At 41.4% G+C, this 15,882-nt stretch overlaps 1 protein-coding gene across 6 annotated transcripts in view; it reads left to right on the forward strand.

Annotated features, from left to right (window-relative positions):
• TTC7A (tetratricopeptide repeat domain 7A) overlaps window positions 1-15,882 on the forward strand; it is a 204,013-nt gene that overhangs the window by 37,526 nt on the left and 150,605 nt on the right. For all 6 annotated transcript variants that reach the window (XM_064414482.1, XM_064414479.1, XM_064414477.1 and 3 more), the window contains 2 exons: window positions 6,097-6,234; window positions 6,639-6,722. In XM_064414482.1, the coding sequence (XP_064270552.1) occupies window positions 6,097-6,234; window positions 6,639-6,722 (222 nt within the window). The remainder of the gene's footprint in view (window positions 1-6,096; window positions 6,235-6,638; window positions 6,723-15,882) is intronic.

The following is a 15,882-nucleotide window of genomic DNA, read 5'->3' on the forward strand; positions in this document are numbered from 1 at the left end:
AGCCAGAAGCTTCTTAGAGCCAGGAATGGAGCGCTTAGTGTTACTTTTTGTGTTTGCTTTTGAGGTTAAAAAAAAAGAAAAAGTTCTTTGTTTGCATTTAGAAACCTTCCCTTCTTGAATCTGAGGTCCAATGTAGATTCTGAAATGCCTTTATTCAGTGCTGGCAATGCTGGCTCTTACAGCTGGGGATTTTGGCTGATGTGGTCCACCAAACAAACCAGGTAACATGGTATATTTTTTTTGGCTCTGGATTCATTCATACTGGAAATAAAGCTCCTTGTATCCAAAACTAATAAATTCTGTGCCTGTGTAACAAAGATTAGAAATGTCATCCCCATCTTATCTCTGATTTGAATCCCTAAAGGCGATTTGACCTTGGAGGGCCTGAGAGCATGGAACAGATGGTGAGGGGGAAGGAAGATACTGGGACTTGTCCTGTTCTTTTTACTGGTGAGAACAAACAAACTCATGGCTGAGAGCATGCCTTTAACAGAATAACGTTAAACCCATGTATTTTTAAACACAGAAATAAATAAAACCTGTTAGCTCTTCAGTTCCTAGTTTTATAAAATGCTGTCCAACAGATGGGTTGGTGAAGAAGAATCTCTTGTTGCTTTTGTAGGTTTTTCTTTTTTTCCTTTTTTTTTTTTAAATGGCACCAAGCCCAGTGGTGATACAGCAGCTGGATGACCATCGTGACTGTTTTACTGAGGGCCATTGGACTGTGGCAGCTGAGAGAGACAACTGGGGGGCAGGGTTGCCTGCTCTGTTGGTTCCTACCAAATCACAGTTGTGCATTTACAGTAGCAAATCTGGCTGTCTCCTTACTTGTTTGAAAGGCAAAGCTATGTGTTTGGGATCTGCAGACATGGACTGCAGAATGTTTCTAGTGGGAAATACACTACCTCTGCTAATTACCTCTTGAATAAATTGTTCTAATGTGAGTTGCTTGAGAACAGGGAACGAGAGCTTTTTTCTTCTGCTTTGCAGTAGTAAGTCTTGTTTCCAGCCTTGCAAGGAGGATATAAATTCTTGGTAGATAGCTTTCTAAATTAACTGTTAGCAAATGGATGACTTTGTTACCCAGGATGATATCCATAAACAAATTTGCTTACTTTCTGCTTCTCTGTCTTCTGTAGGGTTGTTTGGCTGTTTTGGGGGTGTATGTCTGTCTTGCTTTCAGTGGTGTTTCCAGAATTAGTTTTGCTACACTAGGGTGTAGCACTACAGAGGGTGTTAGAATGCACCTGAAACATGTAAGATATGTGGTAAGATCTATGTGGTCATATTTAATAAGCAGTTATAAGGGGCTGTTTTGAAGAATTGACATCTGAATTGGGTGCTAGTAACTTGTGGTCTGTTGCTTACCAGAAATGAGACAGATGCTATGTGGTTCACAAGGGGATAAAGTTTTCATTTTCTGTGCTTCTGGTCTGAAGTTGAATGAGTTGTAGTAGCTCTCTGAGAGGAGTTTTGTGAGTTCCTGGGGCATGGTTTGTCCTCTCTGTTCATCCTCCCACATGCCATTTTCACAGCAGCTGTGCAGTCAACCCTTAGTATTTTCTTTGCATATGTTAGTGAGGGAAACCTTCAGGTGCTGTGTAGAGATTATCAATAACTTAGGCAAAAAGTCTGTAGCCTCTTGCATTGAACAGGTTCTTGCTATTGTGAAGAATTAGTTTATTTTGTTGGCAGTACAGGCAAAACAGCCAGAAGGGAGAATCAAAGGATATAGGCTAAATATTTCCCAGCTCTTAGAAGAAAAGGCATCAATTGCATGATTTCAAAGGCCTGTTGTCAATCTTACACATACGGCATTTGTTTTTCTCTCTTAATGGTAGTATTGAATCACACCAATTACATTATTACAGTACACTGTGTAAAACATGCTGCTGTTCTGTATAGATGGGTTGCAGTGGATCTGGCAATTATGTCTATTATGAAAAGACACAAGTTGAACATTCGAATGCCCATGAATTAGGGGGCAGGCAGCAGGCACTCATTAAAGATTTTAATTGCTTTCTTTTTCTTCTTTGGGAAAAAAGCAGGGGAAGCCATGTTTCAAAGTGAGCAATTAAAGGATACTTCATAGCTAATTGCTGGAGAAGGGGCTGCTACATGGAATATATTCTATTGTAATTCATATGCTTACTTGACGTTTTATTAAGAAACACATCTTTGTACTGTGGTAAATTTAATTTTCTGCAGTATAACCGTGTGCGTAATAACTGCTGAAATAATGGCTGTTTGGATTTGCTGTGGCTCTTTTCCTTCCTTCCTGAAGTAAACAAGCCATAAATAAGCATCATTCACGTACAGCAAATCCTCTGTGGATGGGGGCCTTATCTAGTTTGCAGGTAAGTGTACTGTGTGTTGGATAGGAAGGCCCAAGCTGTGTGCAGCTCAGCACTGTGGGTGCTTGGAAAGGCAGAGCTGTTCCCAGCTGGCAGAGCCAGCGTGGGTCTGAAAGTTCCCTATGGTGGCATTGCTGTGTTTGGAGCCAGACTGAAAAGCCCTGCTGACCCCCAGGTTCTGTGCCCTGTCAGGTTCAGAGACACCACAGTGACTGAATGCTGGGTCAGCTCAGTGCTACCAGCCTGGGCTGGAGCCCCTTTGGGTGTGTGTGGTCTGCAGATGGGGCTGTGTTACTGGGCTGTGGAGAGGGGGGATGAACATTCTCAATGTCCTAGGTCTGGGCTGACTACAAAATGTGTCCTATCTCCCCAGATAGGACTGGTGTCATGTCTGAGCCACGTACATGCACAGCTAATTGTGCCTTATGCATCCCAAAATTTCCAATTGTGAGATATCTCTGGGTTGCTCATGTACCTTAGAATACTTCAAAAAAAGGGGTATTTACTGTGTATTCTTGCCTTTATAATGCAAGTTATGCTAATTCCCAGTGGTGAAACTTGTGTTGGTAGCACTGGTGACCTTTGCCATCCCACAAAACAGCCTTGAACAGAGCTTCTCTAGGTATGACTCTCCATCCTGCTTGCATGCTGTGAGGCATGTCTGTGTGACAATGAGAGCAGCTTAAAGAGAATAGTCATGGTGGGGGTGTTGAAAATGTATTTGTAGCTATGTTTTACTGCTGCTAATAGTAGCGAGGGAGGAAATAATGCAGTAGGACAAATTGAAATTGCTGCTTATGTTATGGATACACTGCTTGAGACCAGTGTTGTACAAATAACCTTTTTTCCGATTGTGTTCAGGAAACTCAGTGGTCTGAAACAACAGAAACACAGGTATTGAAAAAATGTTGGTGTTAATAGCTTAGAATTGTTTGTATTCTCAAATGCAAAATGAAGTGTCTCTCAGTGCACATTTCAATAGGTAAAATTCCCCATCCCATAGAATGGGTGTATTCTTTATTGCAGTAACTCTGCAACTCTTTGCCCTTCTACTTGCCAGTGACTACCAGGATTTCTCACTGGCAAATATTTACAAAAATGTAAACAAAGGCAAAGGAAAAAAAAAGGTTGATGATATTCTGAGGGACAGCAGCCTGCCTTCTGTGAGAGGCAGGCCATAGAGACATGCCAGTTTCCTGAGTGGGTTTAGTGGAAATAGTGATTCACATTCCCTTCTCTGAGCTCTGTATATACACTGCAGTAGTACCTTAAGCCTTACTTAGGGTGGTGATTTACCTTGTTCTGTTAGACACAATCCATATTCTTGCTACTGTTCAGTGAGTTTTTTATGAGGTCTGCACCTTTTGGTTTTGGGATTTGTGGGGTTTTTATGTCTCTACTGTCATGTGGGCTCTTGATTTATTTATTTTTTTTAGAGCAGCTGGAATTAGCAATTTGGAATAGGTTCAGTATTGAGGAAATTGTTGAGATAGAAGTAACAATGAATTTGCTAGTGGCAATTTTATGTATGGAAGCATAGAGAGTGATAGATGGCAAAGACCTTCTGTGGCTTTGAGATTTAAAAGCTTGAAAAAAATCAGTAGGTTTATGACCTTCTTGGAAAGAATATTCATTGTGTGTGTGCTTATGTTGCATTTAACTGCTGTCTGCTTGAGTATGATATATACAATATATCATACTGCAATTTTGGAATGGTGCATCCTTGTAATATGCCCTGTATTCCTGCTTTTGCATGACTGGGGTGTGTTCTTCATTCTAGTACCAGTATCTGTGGCAAAACGTGATGGATGGTCATGAGTTTTGATTAATTTTCTATCTGTGCTAATGCATCCACTTAAAAATCATAGCTTGGTACTTGATGGATACTCAAGCATCAGGCTATAGCTGACTGTAATGGGAGGTTGTTGATGAGATTACAGAGCGTGGGGGTGCTATCTCAGTAGCTGTTTGCTACAAACAATTGTCATAACAATGTAACCACTGCAGAAAAAATTCTTAATGCTATTGTATATATGTGGGAGGATTCACTTGGCAATAAGGATCATACAGTATATAGCTTTATTTAACTCAATATTTTCCTTTTAAAGTAGCAGTCTTATGTTAAATCCAAACAGAGCTTAAACATGTATTTATTTTTATTTTAATTTCTGCTAATAATGATAGAGAAGTTATGCCTTTGTACTCTTGCAGAGCTTTTAAAGTAGTTTTCATTCTGTTGTTCTAAACTATTTATTTCGTCATGGATTGCATCTTTTGCAGTAGCATGAGAAAGAAAAATGCCTTTGTGGCTGCAGGAGTTGCTGTAAGTTTATTTGTGCAAGCACTGGACTGGGTCTGATCTGTCAGCTTGCCTTTAACTGCAGTCACCATTTAGCTCTCGGTTGAGATTGTGTTAGTTGTCAGTAATTTTGTTTGCAGTCTCGGCTGGAGGCTGTGATGAAGAGTGCTTGGAACTGGGGCATTACACAGATAAAATCATGATGAAACATCTGCAGCTTAATCACAATGAAGTATGCGTGGGCTTTAAGGGCTGCATATTCTGGAAATTTTTATTACGCTTAATTCCCATGTTTAACCTTTTTATGGAAAAAAACCTCACCACAATTAGAAGGAAATAGGTGTAAGATTATAGTTGTATTGTAAAATAAATCTCATAACCTTCCTGTTTCAAGGAGGGAACATTTTGTTTGCCTTTGCTCAAGGTGAGATTGCTGGCAATTTTCTTAATTTTTCTGATCTTTTAGATGTCTAGACTTGAGTGTCTGATGTTGCAGCCCTTTCAGCTGAGGAGCCTAGGGCAGTGTGTCTGTGCTATCAGATGGTGCTCAGGCTGAGTGGCATCCAGCACTGCCTCTCCCAGAGGCTGGGTAGTCTGTGTTAGGAAATCAGATGGACTTTTCTGTTTACTCTGGAATTGTAATCTCCCTCTTTGAGCTCAGAAAAGCTCAAAGGGCTGGGATTCAGAGGTAAATCTGAGTCTGTGGCATGTGGTATTTTGGGACATCCTCAGAAATTGCTGAACTGATTGTTTCTGTCAAAAGTTGCTTCCTGATCTAGGCCCAGCCATGTACTGATAGATTAGCAAAATTAAGACACATAAAATATATTTGAAAAAAACAACTTCTTCTTGCATTGCTCAAACCTTTAATTGCTTTAAGTTGATGACAGGCAAATCTGATTACTTAGGCAACCTGCTCAAATTAAACAACAAAAGGTCAGTAGCAAAAAAGAGCAACAAAAATGGATGCTGTTATGAAGAAATCTAGTGTAGACATGGAAGATAAATTATCAACCTTGGAAGCAGTTATCACAGTTGCAGGCAATTGAAGTAATAAGGAAGATGCTTCAAGGATGGCCTTGAATTTCTAATTAATGAGAAAATAAGGAAGATGCTTTAAGGATGGCCTTGAATTTCTAATTATTAAGGAAATGGGATCTGGTAGGTCTGTTTCATAATGCTCTAATTCTGTGACACAAATCCAGATGAGATATATGCAGCAGTTCCTTCCTCTAGGTACAACTATCTTCTTGAGTTTCCTTCATGTGGGTAGAAAGCATCTCTGTGGAAGCACCTTTGTTATGTTGGGATAAACTTTTAAAAGAAAAAACCTTGAAATTATTTTAAACAAAATCCTCTGAGTGGTGGGTGTAGCTTGCTATGGAGGAGTCAGTTCTGTTTTTCTCTCTTGGTTTCTGATGGCTCACTTGTGTGTGTGCCCAGGCGAACCGGGACGCAGTGATCAGCCGAGCCCCGGAGCAGCAGGATGACCGAGCCGTCAGCCTCCAGGATGCTTCTGCAGTCTACGACCTCCTGAGCATCACGCTGGGCAGAAGAGGGCAGTATGTGATGCTGTCTGAGGTACCTCCCTCGGCCTCTGCCCCTCCAAACACGCTGGCAAAGCCCCTCTTGTGGTGGCTTGTTGGGGAAGGTGAAAATGGAGTGTGCTAGTTAGTGATCAGCAGAAACAGCTACAGAGTTATGGCTGCACAGGCCAGAAAGGCACACAGAACTATTAGAGATGTTAAAGTAATTTATGTGTAGGCACTTAAACAAAGTGGCTGCCTTTTGAAGTGATGATGTACACTAGCACATCCCATTAGCTGAGAAATGTAAATGGTGTCATTAAAAAAAAAACAACAAAACAAATCACCTGGGTCTCCAGGGCCTCAATAGTGTTTCTTTATCCAAGCAGCAGTCTTGACAAAAGGTATAAGGAGAAAAAGAAATAAAGTCTGGTATTCCTTTCATCATTTCTTTTTCAGTGCTTGGAGAGAGCCATGAAGTTTGCATTTGATGAATTTCACCTCTGGTACCAGCTTGCCCTGTCCATGGTAGCTTGTGGAAAGGTAAGGTTCAAACCAAAGGGCTCGGAAAGGGCACCTTTTCCTCTGGAGTAGTGGATCTGGATTACTTGTTTGAATGTGTAGAGTCATGTGTGTTGTGGGAGTAGGTGCCAGCAGGCAGGTCTGTGAAAGGACAGTGCTCTCCTTTTAGTCTCTGATTGCACTTTGTGATGAGAGGTGTGCATTTGGTATTGAGTGCTGTTCTTTCTGTGTAGTGTTTTTTTCTCATTACCATGGAGAATTTTGTGCATAGCTGTGGGTTGAAAAGCATTATACAGCTGTCCATTGTCTGCAGGTTCACCATAAATGGGCTTAGTATAAGAAAGAATTGATGTCTAAAACTGCCATCAGTTCACTCTGTGTCTCTGGGCAGTTGACTTAAGCTATGGTTTCTCCATCTGTTAAAGGAAATGTAAATGTTTTTTTGTAGAGAACTTGTAAGGTTTAATATTTTTCAAGTGTTTGGTGTAAAATATGGTCTAGAAAAAGAAAATGTGAATGTTGGCATGGTCATGTGTTTCAGCATAAGTGGTTTTTTAAAATTAGTGTGGTATTTGTGAAAGTCATCAGTAAACCACTGAGATGGTTGAAGTGTGGTTCTGAAAAGTAGGCAAAGGTAACAGGAGCTTTTCTTTATTAGTCTTAAAAGAGTGGACTTCCTGTAGGAAATGTAGATGGTACAAGATGTAGCCAGTTCATTCTGGAGTCCCCGCCTACACGTTTGGGAGGTATGAGCAAATTGGTGCTGTGCAATTGTAGACCACTTAATATGGTCCTATATTCTCTGCCCACGGAGTACACAGGAATCCATGTGGACCTGAGTGGAGACTACCAACTAGCACTCATTTGCCAAATTCCAGCTATTACTAGTCTTTTATGGCTATAAGCTGAGCTGGAAATAGTGGCCTTGGCATGGAAATAAGAGATTAATCTATGCTTTTGCAAAAAAAATTGTCTTGTGAGGTATAAGTGGCTGCAAAGCTTGGAAAAGGTCTAAAGGAATTCCTTCATTTTTGTGAGCATAGGTAAAGCCTTATTTTGGAAGACTGTTGAGTGTTAAGCATTCTACGTCAAAAAATGGTAGAACAAGGATATAATAAAGAGCACCAGATGTGATTAAGGGTATAATAAGCAGTACTATGGAAAGACCAAAATTATTTTTTTCACCTTAAAGGGGAGAAAAAAAGTCTGAGAGAAGTCCTGAAGAGCTTTTAAAAGGAGGGGTTAATCTTGTCTGTGGTGGTTAGAAAGATATGATGGCATCTAATTGTAACAACACAAGTTCATGTTTCTTATTAAGAGGCAAAAAAATAAGGATAGCAGAACACTGGAAAAAGAATGCCCTCTGGAGATTGTGTGGAGCCTAAATCACTGGGGACCAGTGGAACACCCTAGGCAAAGCTGTAGTGACCCCTCTGTGAGGCACCAGGAGTGTCTTCTGTGGGACCTTGCAAACTCTGATTCTGTTCTGGGACTCCGTCATTGTTTCCTTTTAAATATAACAGATCTGGCTGATTTATGAGATACCAAAGCTTTGGCAATGCCTATTAGATCAGCAGGGAGATGAACAGAGATCTTTAGTCAGAAGGAGCCTCACAGATTACTACAGAAGTTCAGTACAAGCATTTCAAAATTCACTTCCAAGCTTGAAAACAGTGGCTAGACTCAGTCATGTGTAAGGAAACCTGAAGGTACTGGTGGAATACTTAATGAGCTTGGTGCCATGGTGCTAATACCTTGCACTGACCTATGTCAAGTGGGGGCTTACATGTCATGTCCAGCTCACTGTGGAATTCAGCTGGAGTTAGCCCTCTGTGTCTTTGCAAATCCTTCAGGTACCTGAACCCTTGATACTGAGGACAACAATGATACACAGGCTGTGATAGAAAGGTACAGAATCCTACAATGAACATGGGGTTTGTCTGGGAGTTCTACAGGCTTTACAAGTTGTGTAACCTGGTTCTCAACAGCAGACAATGCTATAGCTCTAGTAACCTGCTGGAGAGCAAATGAACATTTTTAACTGCTGATGTTTGAGAGTGAGTGTATGCAGAGAATAACTGTGCTTCAGTCTTAGGTTAGCATAGGTTAGGAGAAGTGAGGCCTGATCTTTAGCTTCTAACAACTTGCATGGCAATTCCATTCTGTGTTTGCATACCTCTTCATCTTCCCTACATGTTACAGAATATTTGTTACTTAGATATTTGTGTTGCTCTTTATTTTTTAATCTCTGTAGCTGTCCTATCTTTTCAGATTTTCAAGTACATCATGTCTTTTTGCCTGTACTTTAAATATTTACAAGGTAAAATATCCTGATCTTGCCTATTGATGTAAAAGTGCTAAATGTTCTGAGCTCTATATGGGTCAGAGGGAATTCCCTTACCCAACAATCCCATCTGTGCAGTATTTCACTTCTAATCCCGAAGTATTCCCTGAGGATTCCTGTCATATACTCTGCAATGCGTCATCTTACTAATGGGAGATGTGGCATACATTTTTATATTGCTTTGCAGCTTGATAGCAGGATGGAGTTCATTTACAAGCAAGTGCTCCAGTGTAGCAGAAAGAGCTGATGAGAAAACAGTGTGGTCAGTCTAGACTGCAAAATGCAGAGTACACTGAGCTTTTATAGGTGAAGATCTATTTTCACCTGTCTCAGTCACAGCCAATTCATGATCTCATTTCTTGGTAATGAAACCTCACATCCTGCAGCATTACTTGTTCTGCAGTACAGCAAATTGCGCTCATAAATCCTGGGCGCGACAGGAACAGTTTTATCAACCTGTAAATATTGGAAACTTTGGTTTCTCTGTTTTTTTTAAACGTGTTTTTAGGATTTTCAATTCTGACCTTCTTAAAAGTGCCATAAAATCCTATCTTGCCTTCTATTCTACACTGAATTTGACTAGAGGTGTGTTTTATTTGTATATTCAGATTAAGTCAATCAAAATTTCAATGTAGTTTCTTCTTCTGCCAGCCGAAAAATTGCCAAATGGTGATTGTCATTTTTCACAAGTGATCAGTCTAAATGTCAGGCCAGCCACCTTGGCTCATTACCACACGTAGGCTTGAGTTTACACATTATTCTGAAAAGCATGTGTCTTAACAAAAATAGGCACATCACTTCAGTGAGTTCCTACAGGCCTTGGGGCTTCCCAAAACGGTAAATGAAAAAACTCAGGGAAGCATAACCTTTCTGTCTGTCATTTATCCACTTAAGAGGTGGAAATAATGGAGTGGTAGCATTTCCACTTTCCTTTGTTTCTCAGAAACTTGCATCATAAGAGAGATGGTTGTTTTTTAACCCATTTTTAGGAATGCCTTTTATATTGAGCTGCATTCACTGAACAAGAGAAGCGTGTATATCTAATAGAGAAAAAAAAAAGCACTATTACATTTGAAATACTTTTGTAGGCAAATTTAGTTGGGAAAGGAAAGGAAGTGCTGGAAAAACCTAGACAATGGCCAAGACATGATGGGAGATGTCCTGTGTCACCAAGTGCAGTTCTGAATAGGCCGAAGAGGTTTAAATCATTCTAATGCAGTAGCCCTGTTCCTGTGGTGCTGAATGTTGAATTTTTCACAGATGCTTTGAGTTGCTGCTGCTGGTAATAGCCTCGGCTATGTGGTAGTGTCAGCTGGAGGCTGAGTGGGCACTGCAGCTCCTGCCTCTGCTGCCGTGTGTGGACAGGCTGGAGTCTGAGTGGCAAGGGGTGTAATAGCCGGCTGCCATCTGGCAGAGTCCTCGGGCAGCAGGACGAGCCACTGTCCTGCTGCCAGAGTAAAACCAGTGCAGACAGTTGCATGTGCTCGTCTCAAGGTTTTGAAAAAGTGACCAGTATTGAGCAACATGGGGAAAGGAAGGACCAAACTCTTTTATAGAGTAGAAAAGACTTGGTAGGCTTTGCAGCAGAGGAGAGAGAGCTGCTTGGGGTAGATTTGTTCTCTGCTGCTGCTTTCCAGCTCAACAGTTTTCCCTGGAGGTCGTGAAGGTTACCAGCACACAGCTCTCCTGCAGACTAGGGTGGCTCTACCAACATTTCTGAACTTGGAGGCAAAATTATCATAGTGTCTAGATGATGTATTACAAGCACAAGGGATGTGTAATAGGGTCCCTGTGCACTTGCAAGCATTTCCTTGGCCTTGGACCAGTTGGATCAGTTACATGTTCCTTTTTCAGGTTTCTGTCCCCTTCCACACCTACTGCTCTCACACAGGGCATAGCTGGAGCTCCCTGGGAGTAGAGAAGAAGTGCATAGTGAGTAGGCTCTGGCTTAAATTTATGGTACTTAAGAAAGTCTCCTAGATCTGCATTGTGAGGGTTAAAATACGTGCCTTGGACAGCATGAAGCAACGTTGATGCCTCTCTTCTGCCTACCACCCAAGAAGACAAGATTTGTGTTTACTGATATACTAACTTGCCATTTTCCTAATGGTACTTAGGGAGGGATTCTTCTAGGATAGCAGTGAAGTTATTCTGTGAACGCTGAACTGAGTCTGTGTAGTCTTAAAAGTGCTGGGGGGCCCTAATTGAGCCATTCAATTCTCATGACTCTTTATAGTACAGTGGATGTTTATTGTTGTTAGTGTATGCAATGCATGGAAACATTTTCACAGTCGTGTTCAATGTCTCTCCCTGAAAAAACCCCACAACACAACATGGTTGGTGAGTGAAGAACTTTAGAATGTATGTTTCTTGAGAGGAGGAGTGAGTAGTAATATAGCCTTAGACCACCTGAAGGAAGGCTGGAGTATCTGCTAGGAGAGGATAATTTGCTTTCACCCCTCAGCTGTGTACTCACTGAGAGGCTGAAGTACCTCGAGAGTGAGTAAAGGAAGAGCTTGGGAACAACTGAAGGGTCTGTGAGGAAAAGTCTCTGTGAGAGCTCAGTGGAGCTGGAAGCAAGTACCTGGAGGCAAGGACTGTGCTCAGCAGGCCTTGTGCTGGGGTTGCTGATGGTGGTTATGTGTTCATGTGGTGTCTGCCACAAAGCTCTCCAGCCCTGCAGAACGTGGCCAGCTTGGTGCTTGCCTTGAAGACAGCAACTGTGTGACTTCAGAGATTGCTGCATTTTTGCTGACCTTCCCCAGCCCCCTCAAGCCCATACTGAGGGCAGCACAAGAGCAATGGGGTCAGCATTGCCATGTAGGTGGATAGACTTGGCAGTAGGGGATGTAAGCTCCAACCATAACACCTTGCAAAGTGAGGCAGCTAAAGCTGCTTTCAGCTACACAAAATGCTCCTTTCTATTCTCAACAATTATGTTTGTTCCTCTTTAAGGCAACAGGGAAGAAAAATCCTGCATGTCTACCTGAATGGTTTTCTTAATCATGTAATGCTTCAGGAGGTGTCTGGTGTTATACAAAGGGAAGTAATCAAATCCTTCTTGGCATCTGTCATTCAGCTATGTTTCTGATGGACTCCAGCTCTTCCCAGAGCTAGTCTTGCAGTGTCACTGTGCTCCCTTTGGCTGCTCAGCAGTTGGAGATACTGCAGTCTTGCCCAAAGCTTGTGCTGGTAGCATTTTTAAGGTTTTGAAACCAGTCTTACACAGACATGAACTCTGATTTTGGAGCCCTTAGCAAGTTGCTGATATACACTGGTCATAGCCAAATAATGACAAGCTAATGTCTGAGCTGCTCCTATCTGTACTGCACCCAAAAATAAGGAATCCTTCCCCTTATTTAAACAGTGCAGCAAAAGCAGATGTCTCTAAGTGCTTCAAGGAGCTTCAGGTTTGACTCAGCCATGCCTATATTGCCAACATACAGCTTTCCAGAAGGTTAGAAGGAAAGTTAAAAATATATTTAATACATAATTCTGCAGCAACAGCAGACAAATTTTATGATTTAGACTGTTCCTTCTGTTGGTATCCTTGCAAAAGCTTAGGCTGGTTGCTAGGCAACTGACATAAAAAAAAAAAGTACATTTCTCTTTGTATTGCAGGCAAGAACCTTGGGAGCAGCAGAGGCCTCAGATGGCTCCTTAAATAGCATTGCTGGGGAATGAAAGTTAAAATATTGAACATTCATTGGTTAAAGATCCTGTTACAAAGGTCAGCTATCTTGGGGATATTCAATAGTTTGGTTTCCTTTGGTGCAAAGGAAAGATTAGAAGGGAGTTTGCCTGTGTGCTGTAGATAGTACAAAAAATGGAAATTTCCTAAGATGCCTGACTGTTGAGCAGAATACCTAGGTGGGCTATATAATTGCCTTCAGGCTTAACTCTCTTTTCTTGACAGAAAGTGTGAAGTGAGGTGTTTGTCACATTAGCAAGTACAAATGTGTGCTTATAGATCTTAGCATGTAAGAGGTGCTTTTAAGAGGGAGTATTTGAAGCTGCTTAACTCCAGTGCTCTAATTTGATAAACACAAGGTAAAAGACAAGGGAGGGAATCAGTTCCTGTGTTAAGTAAATGTCTTGGGGGAATGATGTTCATGCTGAGATTCACAGAAATCTCTAAATTCAGTGGAAAGCTAACAGCAAAACTACTGATTCCAGAGTTCTCAATTGCTTGCTCATTCTGTCATCTTTCTATGTCAGTTCAAGATCATTTATGTCTAAATGGCTGTGAGTCCCAGGACAGAGGGAATAATAATTCTTGCATTGGGATGAAAGATTTCCTCCACTTCCCCAAAATCCCTTTGAAACAGTGCGGTTTTTAGGCAGGATGATGCAAGAAATACAGCAGCACTAGTTGTGGAAATTCATTTGTGTACTAAACTGACAGGTAAACTGGGAATGAGGCTGTCTACCAACTCACCATCTTGAGGAACATTTTTCCTTCTGGCTGAAAAGTAGCAAAGAAGCAAAAAACTAGGGCGGTTTAGGGAACCTGTGCAAGAGAAGAGCAACTGTTCTGGCGTGTCAAAAGTCTATCAGACATTATTTACTGTCTGGAAATTATTTTTCCTTTTACTTATATCTGTGTTTTCTTTATATTCTAAATATTAAATGGCTCTCTTATTTCCATCTTTGGTTGCTTTGGTGTGGTGAGAGAGCAAAGGAGGGGAAAGAATGAGAATTGTATTGTGATAACCCAGAAAAACCATTTGGGCAGCACCTATGGGTTTACCATAACTGATGGCAAATTCTCTCAAGCCATCTGGAAAAGGAAGAAAGATTTACTGTAGGATGCTCTTGGTTCACTTCTGTTCATGTGCAAGCATCTTGGAGGAGTATGCCTCCATGCTTCATTGTTGAATTAGTAAATAGGAAGTGGGAGTTGTGTTCTGTGTTTGGATAGTTGTTTTTCTTTACGCTTTACTCCCTTATAGGATTCAAGAACATGGTTGCCATAATTATGCAGGGGGAGGTGTCCTCTCCATCCTTCTCCTTCCCCAATAGCTTCCTTGTGATTCCTTGCTCTAGATTAGAGGCCAAATGAGACTTACTTTTCTGAAGTCGTAGGGAACTGATTCTAGTGCAGTCGTTATAAGCCAGCAATTAGCAAGTTAAATAGAAACACCATAAATCCTGGCTTGAATTATTATGTGAGCCCCTTTGAAACTCAGAATCATGAGTGGGAAGCATGTACTCACTTGGAATTCAATTTCTTCTCTTCTCAAAACATGCCTCACCAATAAATCAAATTATTATTGCCTTGCAGTGAATCTCACAAACAATGCACTTGGCTGCCTGGTCCACCCACACTAAGTGAAAGAATATGTGCATTTTAATTACCAGATTATTTCAGTGTTGCACAAACACTGTTTCATACTAAATATTTTTACAAACCAATGATATTCAATAATAAGTGTTGGATATTTTTTCTATTAATGTCTGTAATTAGTGTCTTTGAGAAACCTTAATATTACATGTCATGCCAGTCTCCTCTAAGTAAGGTCACTGTGGGAGTGGGATATTATTTCTCCTGTCATTCCTTGACTAATGTTTTCATCATCTGTATAAAATATCTGCTGAGTAAATTTTTCAAGGTGAAGTTATATAATATCTCTTGAATTTTTAAAATGCAGCTGGGGAGAAAGGCTTCATGTCACCCTGTTTCTAAAACCACTTCTGCTCCATATGTTTAGTTGCAAATTTTATAAACTTCTTTAAAACGACATAACTTTGTAAATGTTTTAGGAGCAGTGCAGAAACTGTGCCTCTTGCTCTGTAAATCCATGTTCAGAAGCTCTCGAATGCATATGTAATAAAGTGACTTGACACCTGAGGTGTTTGGATGTAGGCACAAGGTGGGACTTTCTCCTGTGCAGCATTCAGGAGTCACTTCTTTGCAGTGGCCTCCTGAACAGGCTTGGGGCAGGACAGACATGGCAAGGGTTCTGTGGATTGACACAATTGGAGACTGTGGTGTTGGCTTGTCCTGCAGACAGGGAGGGAGCAGAGTTCAAGAGGAACTGGACAGGAATGGGCTGTGTCCCTTCTCTTCTGGTGTAGGTCCTACAGCTGTGGCCCAAATTAGGACAGGCCTGTCACTGCTTTGGTTTGTGCTAGTGTTGGTTGTGCTGATCCACAGGAGAGCTGCCATCGGCTGCCAGGTGCCTCCTGATTTCCCTGCAGTTGCAGTGCTGGTGGGGAGCTGAGAAATGACCACTGGGTTGAGCTCGTGTCTGTTTTTGCAAGCGTTGGCTCTGGGCAGCGTATGGACTTTTACATACCTGGCCTTTGCAGTTCACTTTTTCATGGTGAGATGACAGGGGTTGCTGGGGTTCAGCTGCAGATACACTGGCTGTCACAGTGCATATTGTCCTGCTGTCACATTTATTTTCTGGAAACACCTGGGGGGCTGCAGTACAGGTATGAGGGCAAGAAGATGATATGCAGCCTAGGTCCCTTATGGGTTATGCTTGTATTTCCAACACATCCATCATGCTGCTGGGAACACCAGCTGCTTTCAGTGCATTTTGTGTGAGAGAGGAATAAGATGCCACTAAAACCTGAGACACCACTTGTTCTGAACAAATAGGTGTCAGGGAGGTTCATTCTGAGGGATGCTAGTCACCTTGTGGCAACAGAACACAGCAGTGTTTGTTCCTGTACCTCAGGGTTGAATTACACGTCTTTATTTCTGAGAGGGGTGAAGTAATGGTTCAAGCTCTAGGACAAAGTTTATTGATTTCCATCCTTGGTCTAAGACGAGCTTTCTTCTGGCTTTAGGTGAATTGTGCATTTTGAATTTTAAATTAGCAAATGCTT

This window comes from Passer domesticus, chromosome 3 (assembly GCF_036417665.1).
Source record: "Passer domesticus isolate bPasDom1 chromosome 3, bPasDom1.hap1, whole genome shotgun sequence".
In the NCBI taxonomy this organism is placed as follows: domain Eukaryota; kingdom Metazoa; phylum Chordata; class Aves; order Passeriformes; family Passeridae; genus Passer; species Passer domesticus.